The sequence below is a fragment of the Schistocerca piceifrons genome, chromosome 6, assembly GCF_021461385.2.
Source record: "Schistocerca piceifrons isolate TAMUIC-IGC-003096 chromosome 6, iqSchPice1.1, whole genome shotgun sequence".
Classification (NCBI taxonomy): domain Eukaryota; kingdom Metazoa; phylum Arthropoda; class Insecta; order Orthoptera; family Acrididae; genus Schistocerca; species Schistocerca piceifrons.
Window position 1 is genome coordinate 146,634,631 of NC_060143.1, and position 14,857 is coordinate 146,649,487.

At 38.6% G+C, this 14,857-nt stretch overlaps 1 protein-coding gene across 1 annotated transcript in view; it reads left to right on the forward strand.

Annotated features, from left to right (window-relative positions):
* LOC124803199 (neural-cadherin-like) overlaps positions 1-14,857 on the forward strand; it is a 275,285-nt gene that overhangs the window by 164,753 nt on the left and 95,675 nt on the right. The window contains 3 exon segments of the mRNA XM_047264381.1: positions 270-478; positions 9,527-9,690; positions 11,287-11,438. Coding sequence (XP_047120337.1) covers positions 270-478; positions 9,527-9,690; positions 11,287-11,438 — 525 coding nt within the window.

Consider the following 14,857-nt stretch of genomic DNA (forward strand, 5'->3'; position numbering starts at 1 on the left):
AGTAAAAATCTCTTAACAACTACATATTTTTGAAACTATACAATTTTTAGTAGTTTGTGACATATACCAACCTGCGAACTAGAGAGAAACAGTTATATTTTATGTGTCATGTCATAGTTTTCTCTCAGTTGGTTTTAATTTTTAAGACAGGTTATCATGGATTATAAGATATAAATAGCATACGTAACAGTGTAATAAATTAACTGCTGATCTTGTTCACTGTATTTGGAAACCTTTCTTCTGCTTATCATCCACAAATCTTGTTGCAGCTGGAGCTAATAGTAATGGCTCAGCAGTTATATCATCTCTGTCATCCTTTGACAGAGAAATGCAAAAGATATATTTAATTCCAATACTCATTACGGACTCTGGTTCTCCTGCAATGTCTGCAACATCAACACTCACAGTCATAATTGGTGATGAAAATGATAATTACATGGCACCTGGGTACAAGGAAATTCTTGTTTATAATTACATGGTAAGTAATTACCAAAACTGGTCTACACACTCACACACACACACACACACACACACACATTTATATTAGTGTTGCTTGTATTTTGACAATATAGTCATGCAAGTGATTAGTATTTGCTCTTAAATGTAGTATAAAATCAAAGTCATATTCTGCTCTATTATGAGCTGTAAACAGTGATACTTAAATGTAAACTGTGATAAATGAAAGCTCCTGCTCTATTCTGAGAAGATAATTCTAAGAAAGAATAACCATTTTAATACTGGTCTCATTCCAAATTATTGTTACAGTAATCAGTTTATAACATAAAACTGACATGTGATGTAAAATATGATTAAAATTGCAAATACTAAAAACCAGGAGGACATGGAATACAGAATAAAATATCTGCTAGGTTAGTTGTTATTGGTGAAGGTTCAACTGGAGAAATGGCCCTAAGAGGATAAACACTTTTGAACTGAATCTTACAGTCTTCCACAGAGGTGGGCTAGTAGAATAAACAAGCATGCTGGATCAGGAATTAAACCTCAAACATTGCCTTTCATGGGCAATGATCTTACTGACTGGTGTATCTAGATATGTTTCAGGATACACCTGTCTCTTTCTAACTCGCTCTCTCTCTCTCTCTCTCTCTCTCTCTCTCTCTCTCTCTCTCTCTCTCTCTCTTATGTGTGTGAAGTTTCAAAGGTAGGAGGGAGACATACTGGCAGAAATAAAGCTGTGGAAGTTGGGAGTTAGGAGAGAGGTACTGGCTAAAGTAAAGGTAGGTCATGAGCCATGAATGGATAGCTCAGTCAGTGAGAGCTTTACCTGTTAGAGACCACACTCCAGTTTCAGATCTTTAATTAACCAGGAAGTTTCAGACAATATATTTCTGAATCATAATGTTTTTTTCCAAATTTTACCTAACTATAATTGTAATTGATATCACCAAATAGCAGAAGCATTGAGTCGTTGACAGAGAAAGAGAAAAATGGAAACTTGCTACTGTTCAGCATAAATCCTTTGTTGAGCTGAAGTACACACACACACACACACACACACACACACAACAAACACACACACACACCACACACACACACACACACACACACACACACACACATTGTATTCCCACAATGCCAGGACTGAGTTCAGCATGCAGACTAGGAGGGCAGGGTAGTAGTTGGGGTGGGTAGAGGGAGAAAGAGGCTGGAAGCAGAAAGAGATATTTGGGATAGGTATCTAATAGCTTGGAGGCAGGCAGCAAGTATGGTGAAGAGGAATGTTGGGGGGAGGGGTGGCAGCTGCACCTGTACCTGCATGGGCTAAGCATGTGATGCAATGATACTGGAGCAGTGAGGTACAGCACACAAAGAAGATGACATAGATATGTGGATTGGTAGTGTCTGACAGGACAAAGGAAGGAGAAACTGTTGGATAGAAGGTGTGGGGCAGTGGGTTGGTGGAGACTGCCAGAGAGGTCACAGAAGTGAAGGATGCATAGCAAGGAGATGACCATTCTATGTAGTTCAGAAAAGCTGGTGCTGGAGAGAAGGGTCCAGATGGCATGGTTCATGAAGTACCTTCCTAAACCAGTCATTTTATGGACAAGCCAGAGGAAACCATCCTAGACTCCCAAAATCACAAGACACTTTTCTGGTTCAGGTTCATTAATAATGTCTTCGTGATCTGCACACAGGGCCAAGAAACCTTGTCCTCATTCCTCCACAACCTCAGTACCTTCTCTCCCATCCATTTTAACTGATCCTTGTCAACCCAAAGTGTGACTTTTCTGGATGTTGACCTCCGACTCTCTGATGTTTCCATCCATATCATAGTCCATATAGAAGCCACAAACCACTAACAGCTATCACTCTTTCCACACTAAAAATCACTTCTACACATTCTATACAGAATGGCCACCCATTGATAGTGTATTTGCACTGATGAGAATTCTTTTGCACAATATCCTGAAGGTCTCACAAGAACCTTCACAGATGGGCACTACCCCTCCAGTCGCCCTCCCACCCTAGTCCATAAACATATATCCTGTGTCATAACCTCACACACCTACAATCTTCCCACCACCTACAAGAATCATCTACAGTGGAATTGCCCTCTCATCATTGAATATTACTCTAGACTGGAGCAACTGAACCATATCCTTTGCCAGAGCTTTGATTGTCTAAAATCGTCCCTGGAAGTTAGAAACGTCCTACCCAAGATCCTTCCCATCTCTCCCCAGAGTGGTATTCCATTGCCCACCCTACCTACCTAACATCCTGGTCCATCCCTAAGCCACTCTTACTTCCAATCCATTATCGCATCGGTAATCTACCCATGGAAGACTCATGTGCAAGAGAATGAAAACTTGCTTGTGTTTGGGAGAGATCCTCTGCTGAGCTAGAGTACAAATCCAGCACTTCCTCTCCAGTCACACAACAGTCTTATTCTACCCCATGAGACAGGGCCACTTGTGAAAGAAGCCATGTCATATACCAACTCTGCAGCAATCACTGTGCAGCTTTTTATGTCGGCATAGCAAACAACTAGGAGTCCATCAGAATGAATGGCCACTGCCAAACTGTGGTGAAGAACAAAGTGAACCATCCAAAGGCACAACAAGCTGCTAAGCACATGCGCTTAAATTCAATAGCTCGTTCACAGCCTGTGCCATCTGGATCCATCCCTTCAGCATCGCCTTCTGTAAACTACTTAGATTAGAGTTATCTTTGCAATATTCCCTTCACTCCCATAAGTCTCCTGGCCTCACTGTCCACCAACCAACAGTCCCCACATTCTCTACCCAACAGTTCCCCTTTCTCTGTCCTGTCACCCCCTCCCAGTCCATGTCTCCATGTCATCTTCATCGTTCACCTCACCTCACCAACTCTAGTAACTGTGTATCGCATGCCTAGCTCATGTACCTGCCATCCCTCCCTCATTCCTTGCCAGCACACCTACTGCCTCACTCTGAATCACACCTACCCATTTCCAACCCTTCTTCCTGCTTCCCACCTCTTTCTCCCTCTACACACCCAACCCAACACAACCCTCCCCCATCCTAGTCACCCTGCCCTAATGCAACCGCAACCATGGCAGTGTGTCTCTAATCAGCACAGTGTAGGGGCACACGTGTGTGTGTGTGTGTGTGTGTGTGTGTGTGTGTGTGTGTGTGTGTGTGTGTGTGTGTGTGTTTTCTGAAAGGTGAAAGGTAGCAGTTGTCATTCTTTTTATGTGTGCCTGTCAGAGACTCAATGCTTCTGCTATTCAGTGAATGATCTCCATTTCCCTGTAATTATTTACATTCCTTACTATACACAACTGATCTCAGCAGGACTACTGATATCAATAAATAGTGACGAACTGAATTTATCAGATTAGTTACTGCAGAGAGAAGAATGAAGGAAAAGTAAACTTTTTTTACAAAGTTTATAAATCAAATAAAAGTAGTTTGACAGTGCAGTAACTGTGCTTACTGAGAAGGTACAAATGTTCATTTTAATATCCTCCAGACCATTAATCAATAGACCTGTGAACTTGTGGATATTGTCACCTGCAGCAGAAATCTTATTTGTGAGTGACAAAACTGTATGATGTTCCAAGTATGCATAAATATTTACAACAATTGGCATTAAAGAATTTAGACAGGTTAAATTTCATTGACCTCTAAGTAATCAGCAGCAAAGCAATAGCTCTGTTGGATTTTGGTGAAGTAGGATGTTGCCCTTGTGGAAGAAACAATTCTGTCAGCACCTCAAATTGCTTAGAGAAACATAAGTGGAAATGCCATATGTGGATTTAAACCGAGTTCCTCTCAAATATGAGTGTGTGTCTTAACCACTATGTAACCTCACTAAATGGCATACATAATGATTCATCCTTTACGAGAAATAACGAAAATATGAAGCACCACTCTGTTGCCAGTTAAACTATCATGCTTTTATCTTTACAGCAGGAATTAACCAGTTTAGCTTTTGTGTGTTCTTCATGATCAAAACTGTTATCTGGAGCAAAAAGACAGAGAAACCTCCTCCTGCCATCTTTGTGATCATTTTATTTTATACTATGTATGCCATTTCATTTGTTTGCAGTGAAATTAATTGCACTGAGAATGCAGTCTTGCACTAAGCACTAAGATTCTAAAGTTTATGTTGAACTTTTTATGGAAACAGGAATTTAAAGATGTAATCTTAGATTTTGCTGTCACTTGTGCAGTATGGTGGTTCTTTTAAACTATATTCTTTAAATCCCAAAGGCCTTCTCCAGGAAAAGTAATTTTTTGTCACTTTCTTCTGGCTCTGCAACAGTCTTGATTTGTGAACACATACAGGGTGTTCGAAAAAGAAGTCCCTAGTTTTAAGTATAAATTTAATGTGGAAATTAATGAAAAATTACATCAATGAGTACATATCACGAAGAGAATTCCTTCAAGTTTTTTTAAATAATAGTAGATGTCAACGTGAGATCCCTTTGTTGCTCTGCACACGTCGAGATGATATTCCACTTCTCGTCAAGTATTCACCAAATTTTAGGTGTAACTGTCTCAATTGCCATGATGATTCTTTGCCTTATATGATCGATGTCTCTAATTTTTCACTGTACACAACATTTTTTATGTGGCTCAAAAAGAAAAAGTACAGTCGGGTTAAGTCTGGGCTTTGTGGTGGCCATGGTATTGGGCCAGCCCTGCCTATCCACCTTCCTGTAAAGCGAGTGTCAAGAGCAGCACGCACAATGGTTACAGCAAGCAATGAGGTGGGCTGCCATCTTGTTGGAAAAAACACAAGCCCTTTTTCCTCCTCAATATCGCCCATTTGGGGAGAGACATACTATGTCAACATTCACAGTAAACATCCCCGTTTGTTTTTTCTACAAAAAGGAAAGGACCAATCGTACAATCTTCCATCAAACTGCATCAGACATTAACTTTGGAAGAGTCATGTTGATGCTGAATAACTTCATGTAGATGCTCTGCCCCCAAAATTCTGCAGTTATGACTATTAACTGTTCCTCTGTAGTGCACTGCATGCACACCTGGACTGAACCGAGGGAGCAGAGGAACAAAACAGCTCTGGTGCCATCTCAAGGTCAAGCAGACCTGCCAACAGCAGGGAAGCCAAACTTCAAGAGTTGATGAATGAAAAACCACAAACTAGAATAGTGTATATCACTTTGTACATATTTTGTGAAAATTGTGCCACTCATCATGTTTCGAGCACATGCGACAATGCATTGACCATTGAACACCTCAGAGTCTCAATGATCAAATTCTTGTAGAACAGCCATAAATTAAGTTCTAGAAATAAAGCAAATTATGTACGCTATACAGATTTCCCAATGATGTGGCTTTTTTCTACACTTATTACCACCACATACATTATGATGGCCGGATTTGGTTTCGAATCAGATTGTTTTATGCGAGTAGATACCTCCATGTCTCCATTTCACTGTAAAGAGGAGTGACATTAACAACATAATCACTGTCTACAGTTACAGTCTTTCTTTATCAAGATGGGTGTAAATTATCTAAACAGTGCATACATTCAAGTTTTGAGATATTCTCTGGGATGATTGAACATCAAGTTCATAATATGACATCAGTTTGATGTAAACAACTCCATCAGTCCAAAAGATCTGATACAGTCACTACTTGAGAAGAATATGTGATATAATCCATACCTACATGCAGATCATATCCACACTGTCAAAAGATTTCGATAGAAGTGTTAAATATGAACTTTGCCAACATGGAATAGTCATATGGTTGTCAACATGGTAACAGTGAGCAGCAGTGTTTCTACACAGAAGTCAACATTGTAAAGATCACCCACAAGCTCAAGAAGCAACTACAACAGAACCCAGCATATGTCGTTACTCAAGATCCCACACTGGTGTTGCACAAGTGCTAGCTGGTCTGAAACTGAAGACACATATTGTGAACTTGGAAACTACACAATCATTCTGAAAATGGCCAGGTTATATTTTTCTACATAGTATGTACTATCAAGTGTTAACAGTAACTCATTTTATGAAATGTGTGGTGGCTTAGGAAATCAGAAAAGTTTCTGAAAGTATTTTATGCATCCACATTGGAAATATCTTATTTACTGGTACAAGCACAATACTGAAAATTAGACACAAATCTTGATTAACAGCTGACTTAGTTAATAAAAGTATGTCAGTTTGTGTATAAAATCCTGGCCAACAAAAGTGTGATGGCAAAGGTCAGAATCTAACAAGCACTGAGGTATAATGAAAAATGCAGCTGGTCACAGACCTTAGTGTTAATTATCTCATAAGTTAATTAGTTTCACAGAAATTGAATATGTTACTGAAAAGATGAAATACCAGTTTTTCTAATTGTTTGTGTCTCTATGTCCCTAAATACATACTATCTCACACAAAAATTGCAAAGTTATATTGTAGTAAAAAGCTCAAAGTTTCATATCTTTTGATTAACAAAGTTTTAAAGTAATGAATCCAAATGTGAAAGAGCTTAGTTAAGGTTTTGAAATATTTGAGCACCTACCGCATTTACATTACTTAGAAAGTATACCCTGGTCAGCCAGAACATTGTGACCACTTACCTAATAGGGGGGTCCACATTTCGCATGGGTAACACTGGCGATGCATCATGGCATGGAAGCAATGAGGCCTTGGTAGGTCACTGGAGGGAGCTGGCACCACAAAACCATTCCATCACACTCCTGGCCTTGTGACCTGGTGCATTATCTTGTTGAAAAATGTCACTGCCATTGGGAAATATGATCATCATGAAGGTGCTTACATGGTCTGCAACCAAAGTATGCTACTCCTTGGTTGTCATGGTGCCTGGGCCAGTGGATGCCCATGTGAATGTTCCACAGAGCCTAATGGAGCCGCTTCCAGCTCATCTCCGTCCCATAGTACAGATGTCAAGGAGCTGTTCCTCTGGAAGATGCCAGATTTGTGCCCTCCCATCGGCATGATGAAGAAAGTATCAGGATTCATTAGATCGTGCAATGCTCTGCCACTGTGCCAACATCCACTGCCGACGGTCATGCCCATTTCAGATGTAGTTGCTGATGTCATTATGTTAATATTGGCACATGCTTGGGTCATTGGCTGCAGGGGCCCATCGTTAGGAGTGTTCAGTGCATTGTGTGTTCGGACATACTTGTACTCTGGCCAGCATTAAAGTCTGATGTTATGTCTGCCTGTCCTGTTTTACCAGTTTGCCAACCTATAATGGTCATCATCTGTAATGAGGGGTGTCACCCAACCCCACAGTTTCACCATATGTTGAAGACACCACAGCACTTCTTGAATATCACACAAGTCATGCAATTTCTGGAATGCTCAAGCTAAGCCTCCAGGCCATCATGATCTGCCCTTTGTCAAACTCAAATAGATTGTGCGCCTTTCTCATTCTACACATAGACAGCATGCTCACAGTTATTGCATGTACCCTGCAAGTGCCTTACTAGCAGTCATTCCTCACCAGGTGATGCTGCTATCGCCTGGGTGGTTTTATATTGATAGCATTTCAGTGGTCATATTGTTCTGGCTGATCAGTGTATGTAAACTGAAAAACATTATATATAAAAACAAAGATGAGGTGACTTACCGAACAAAAGCGCTGGCAGGTCGATAGACACACAAACAAACACAAACACACACACAAAATTCAAGCTTTCGCAACAAACTGTTGCCTCATCAGGAAAGAGGTAAGGAGAGGGGAAGACGAAAGGAAGTGGGTTTTAAAGGAGAGGGTAAGGAGTCATTCCAATCCCGGGAGCGGAAAGACTTACCTTAGGGGGAAAAAAGGACAGGTATACACTCGCACACACGCACATATCCATCCACACATACAGACACAAGCAGACATGTCTGCTTGTGTCTGTATGTGTGGATGGATATGTGCGTGTGTGCGAGTGTATACCTGTCCTTTTTTCCCCCTAAGGTAAGTCTTTCCGCTCCCGGGATTGGAATGACTCCTTACCCTCTCCTTTAAAACCCACTTCCTTTCGTCTTCCCCTCTCCTTACCTCTTTCCTGATGAGGCAACAGTTTGTTGCGAAAGCTTGAATTTTGTGTGTGTGTTTGTGTTTGTTTGTGTGTCTATCGACCTGCCAGCGCTTTTGTTCGGTAAGTCACCTCATCTTTGTTTTTATATATAATTTTTCCCACGTGGAATGTTTCCTTCCATTATATTAAACTGAAAAACAAGTAAAGAAAAAAATTAATTATTAGCAGGGGTGCTTCCATCTGGGAGATTCCAGTTTGCTCCCTTTGCCATACACTAAGGCTGTGCATTTTTTGAACTACTATTTAGCACCTGTTGTTTCAGTCAGTAAAGCCCCTTTGCTCACAAAAAATGTGAAAAATTAGTTATACAGGTACTTAAAACTGTCTCAGGAAACAGACACCCTATAATATCAAGTTAGTTAAAACTCTCCTCTGGTAAGAGAGCCTTTCTGCAGATTTACGTATTTGTTCTAAATTGAAAAATCACAGCAGATTAATTATTTACATCTAACAGAAAGTGTTCACTTTTGATTTGATTTGATTTAGTCATTTTGAGTTACATAAAGTACAGTGAATGTAGTTTATTATTAACTCTGCCTACTGTTGCACATATATAAATTCACATATTTTCCACAGTTTGTATCTAATGTTACTATTAAGAAGCATTTGCACTTGTAAATTACAGAAATGAAAAAAAATGAACATATATCTAATTTGTTATCAATTGCTGGCTGTCACTTTAATCTTGTAAATTTTCTGAAACTGTCTCTAAACTAGAATACAATGCATACATTGAAAGAAAGCTTTTTTGGACTCAGTACCCTCCCCATCTGTTATTGCTCATTATGTTGCATTACCCCCAAACAGATTTTTCCTGTCAAATACAAACAGGTAGATATACATTTGACAATTCTGAAATATAAGATGTGTGAAACAAGATTGCAGCCTACTTTTGTAAAAATAATGTACGCTGCTGTAGAAAGTTACTGCAGATGTAACAGATAAAGCTACTAATTCTTATATAATTTTGAGTTTTTCAAATTTAATTTTTCATTTGTAGGTCCATGTTTCAGAAGCTGAAATTGGTAGAGTTTTTGTTGATGATGCTGATGACTGGGATTTTCCTGACAAAAGATTTTTTTGGCATGGGCAGAAGCATAATAAATTCATTCTGGATGAAAGATCTGGTATGATTAAAATGGAACAAGGCATAGATGCAGGAAGGTAAGGAAACATCTTTCCATTATTTGATTCAAAGCTGATGCTCAAAATTAAAGGTAACTTTATTTGAAAGATGGGATACATATCTTCTTACTAGTCTCTGTATCAGGTTCCCAAAAAACACAAATTAATTAATTATGGTTTGTAAGTATTTTTCACAATTAAAAAATCCAGAATTTAATGGGAAACAGGAAGAGTTAGGACAAAAAAAGAAAGGGTAATATGTACACATCTAGGATCAATGGTAAGTCACTCCAGGTACTGGATCAGGGAATATTCAACCCACAATAAGGGATTCCAAAGTAACAACAGATTAATACATGAAAATCTGCTTCCTGAAATTCTGACATCAATGGTGAGATGCCACATATAAGAACATTTGTTGACTGTAGCTGTAATCTCATAGATTTGTTTTCAGTCACTGCCCACATTTGGGCAATGGTTTCCAAATGAATGGATTATACTTGGCAAATTGTATAACAAAAATAAATCACATAAAAAAAATGAATTCTAGTTTTACCTAACAGAATTATGTATTCATGGTATTCCCTAGGACTCAATTTTTGGCCCTTCTATTTCTTTGTGTGTGTGTGTGTGTGTGTGTGTGTGTGTGTGTGTGTGTGTGTTTTGTTACATTTTAGAAGTGTGCACAATCTGCATTATGTATTGGCCTACAGACTAAAGAAGAAAATAATGCAGATACTACTGTCTCTGCTAAAGATTTGCTGAAGCAGTGTATGAGTAAAATGCCACAAACAGACTAATTGTAAGTCTTCAAAAGACATAATCTATGCACTTCCATGTAGAACAGAATTAAAATGCAGCAGAGCCAGCAACATGCTCAGATACTGGTAGTCAAATAATAAGTACTTCTCTTTCTTCCATTCATATTCAATAAAATCTTGGAAGACCCTCTCATATAATGTTCCTAAATTTGAAACAGTTTAAAATTACTTATACAGTAGGCCTAAGTATCATTTGCAATGTTATGGTGCTGAAATAGTTAGGGTTATATACTTTGTTCATGTGCATTGTTGATAAGGTTACAATGTCTTACATTGGAGAAATGCTTCTTGGAGTGTAACAGCTTTCAGGAATGAAAACAAGAAAAAGGAAACCATACATGCACGCACACACACAAAGGCAACTAGAAATTATAAATTATTCAGAACTTTTTTAAAGAACTAAAAGTCTTTGCCCTTTCTTGAATGTATATACTCTCAATGATTATGCACATAGAAGACATATACTGAAAAAGAATTATTTTTCTCTTAATAAAATTCTGTGTGCTTACTAAATTGAGATTAAACAGTGACATAGACTTAAGCCATTATGTAAGTGACATGTAGGGCATATATTATGTAGATACAAAACTGTAGAATGTAATAAACATGAAACAGTACTTCACAGAATAAGAATTTTCCAATAAGATTTTGCAGTGTGATATATCAAGATTCTAATCTGTAAAGACAAAGATTTGAGTTTAAATCCCAGCCCACTGCTCAGTTTTTATTTGTTATGAGAATTCAATCAGTGCATGTTCTGATGTAGGTGGAAAGTTTAGGTGTGGTATAATGAATATGTCCTATTTCTTAACAGGTATGCTTTGCAGTTCAAAGTTTATGACCAACACCATGGCCAAGTTGATGTATTAGCCAATGTCACAGTTATTGTAAGAGATATTTCCCATAATGCTATTGCCAATTCAGGTTCCATCAGACTGTCTGGCCTGTCAGATGAGGATTTCATCAGTAAAAGCTACAGCAAGGTAAGTGGAGTTCTTAAGGTGTTGTCACACGCCTGTGTACCCATCAAAGTAACTATAGTTTTCAACAGTGGTATTTCTGTTGTTCAAGTCATCCAGAATTCACTGCCACACTTACTTTTCCATTATCAGTGCATATTTTAGTGCATATTTTAGTCCACACAAAAGGCACAAAAATACATTTTCATCGTAACTGCAAGCTAAACACAGATTAATAAAAGTGTTATAATTTTTAACAGCTCTCTAAGGACACAGCAAACAGCGCATCATTCACCATGTTACACCAGTGAAAAAGGAAGTACATACATGGATATTTACCAAAGGCCAACAACACACATATTCATCATAGTTAGACATTTTAAAAAAATCACAAAATATTTTATGTACACTTCTCAAATGATGTTACATAAGAACTTTGCATTTATTTTTCTTAATATTAACAACAAAGTTGGTTTTGACTAATAATCACCATATTCTCAGTTTGAAAGTATCTAGATCATACAATGAAAAATGTGGGATGAAATCACAATATGATTATTGGGATATATTGCTGCTTGGCACAAAGAGGATGTGCTGAACAGTAGAGGGAGTTTTTTTGTGTTTTACAAGTGGAATGGAAACATTTATTTTAACAAAAATCGTGGTACGTGGCTGTTCAAACTATATGTGTCATGTGTTCCTTACAGACAAGGAAAACTTCCCAAAAGCCTTGGTCATAACTGAGCACCTGTACCCGAGTAAAAAAAGTCATTGACAGTCGAGAACAGTCTGAGGTAGGAGCAAGCAAATGTCCACTATGACCAATCTATTTCTCATATTTACTGGTCCTATGGTATCTGTACTACAAACAGCTAACTGTTAACCACTTTGTTATTATGATATAAGTATAGGAGCAATGTCCATGTAACCTAGTCACTAAGTCTCCATCTACGCAGCCGTAGTTGTGATAGTTGCTGCTGTGTAGTCCAAGTTGTCAAAACTGCTCCCAGCAATTGCCATTGTCATCATCATTGTCATCACGTTCAAACACTTCCCATTCCATGCCAACCATGATGTCCCCAGTGTTGTTGTGGATGATATCCACATTACATATAACACACACACACACAAAATATCTGCAATCCTGGTGTTGCATTGTGTAGCTGGAGTCAGCCTAAACAGTTACTGCTTATTTTAGTCCTAACCATGCAACAACATTTAAAAACAATTCATTCATATATATATATATATATATATATATATATATATATATATATATATATATATATATATATATATATATGAATTATTGATAAAATTATTTAATTGGGTCACCAAGTGGTGGCTGAACACACACATAAAACTGTTGTTATTTGCAAGGTTTTGGAGCCAGTGGCTCCTTCTTCAGGCAGAAGGGTTGAAGGGGAAGGAAGAAGAGTGAAGGAAAAGGACTAGAGAGGTCTAGCAAAAGGGGTAGATTTTGAGAAAGTCACCCAGAACTGCAGGTCAGGGGAGACTTACCATACAGGATGAGAAAGAAAGACTGATTGTTGGGGACTGCATCAGACAAGATTTGAAAATCTGAGAGCTTAAAAGTGGAAGACAGGGTAATATGCAAGACAGAAGTTACTGCTAAAACATCATGCACAAGTTGATAAGAGTGAAAAACTAAGTGCATTGTACGTAACAGAGGTGGGAAGGGGGTGGTGAAAAACACACGGGAAAGACAAAGAAAGATGTAGATAACCAAAACAGAATGAAGCAAAGAGTAGTTACAGTGAAGAAAACCTGAGATGGAAGAAATTAATGTAAATTAAGGCCAGGTGCGTGGCGAGAACCAAGGACATGTCGTAGTGCTAGTTCCCATCTCCTTGGTTCTCACCACCCACCTGGCCTTAACTTACATTAATTTCTTCCATATCAGCTTCTGGACATTTTAATGACTTTCCTTAAAATGCTACAGTATTTTTTGTTGTACACAAGTAATGCTGGATCTTGACTGACTCTGGTCATTACGTAAATTTCCCTCTTCCTCTTACATGAGATTTTAATTCCCTTAGTTACCCATGGCTTACTTTTTTTAATGAATATTTGGATAACTTTTTAGGAAAACAACTTTCAAATATTTACACAAATTTACTATGTAATAAACTGAATCTTACATTAGCCTCTCTTTCTACATATACCTTATCCCACTCCACCCATTTTAGCTTCCTCTTAAAACATTGTATCCTGCTCTCATTAGTAAGCCTCATTGTTTTGTATGAGTCTGCCTCAGGGTTACAAGGTGCTATGCTGTTTGTTTCCATTAATTGTGCATAATCATCAGATGGTCCATTATCAACTTGGTACACATTAACTGTTTCAGGCTGAGCACTGACTATAAAAATGTTATCTATCAGTGTCCTACTATTTTGCTGCACACAGGTTGGAATACTGACTACTGGTCAAAAAAAAAATTGTAGTTCATTTTTCCTGTACATATCTTTTAATAAATATACACCAAACTCTCCAAAAACTACTAACTATTTCTTCTTGTCTGACAGGTAGTTCAATAATGTGTGTAGACTTCTCATAAATTAAAGTTTCATAAAGGGAATCTGTTAACTGTTACAATTTTCAGAGAAGTATTCTGCAGTAGTAACTCACAAATACATGCTTTTAGGTCCTAATCAACACAACTGCTTGTTTCAGTATTTTTTATTTTGTCTCCAGCTTTTAAAAAAATGGCTCTGAGCACTATGGGACTCAACTTCTGAGGTCATTAGTCCCCTAGAACTTAGAACTAGTTAAACCTAGACAACCTAAAGACATCACACACATCCATGCCTGAGGCAGGATTCGAACCTGCGACCATAGTGGTCTCGTGGTTCCAGACTGCAGCGCCTAGAACCGCACGGCCACTTCGGCCGGCTCTCCAGCTTTTACATGTATTGCATCTCCTCCTTTTCCCATGTTAACTCTATATGAAAATGATGTAAGTCTATAATCCCTGACATTTAAGTTCTCCATGGCGTATGGGTGGTGGGAGATACCGTCATGCTGCCTATGGAAGTGGGCAGGGACATGACAGGGCACAGTATCGTGTGCTCCTAGGTGCAGCATTGGAAGAGCTGTGCTGCAAGGGGGAGCGGCAGGAGGGAGGAGAGAGGAGAGAAACAGAGAAAGGAATGGGACTTTACAGATGAGCTGGGGAATGGAATGCTTTTGTGAGGATGGAGTGGTACAGGGGATGGAAGAGAAGCAAGTGGAGGACAGAGATTGGCGAAGGTTGAAACCACGGGGGTTGCAGGAATGAAGGATACGTTTCAGGCAGTGTTCCCATCTGCACAATTCAGAAAATCTGATGTTCATACAAGGAGCTGTGAAGCAGCCATTAAAGCTGAATGCACTGTGTTCCATGGCATGCTTGAAAACTGGCAACAG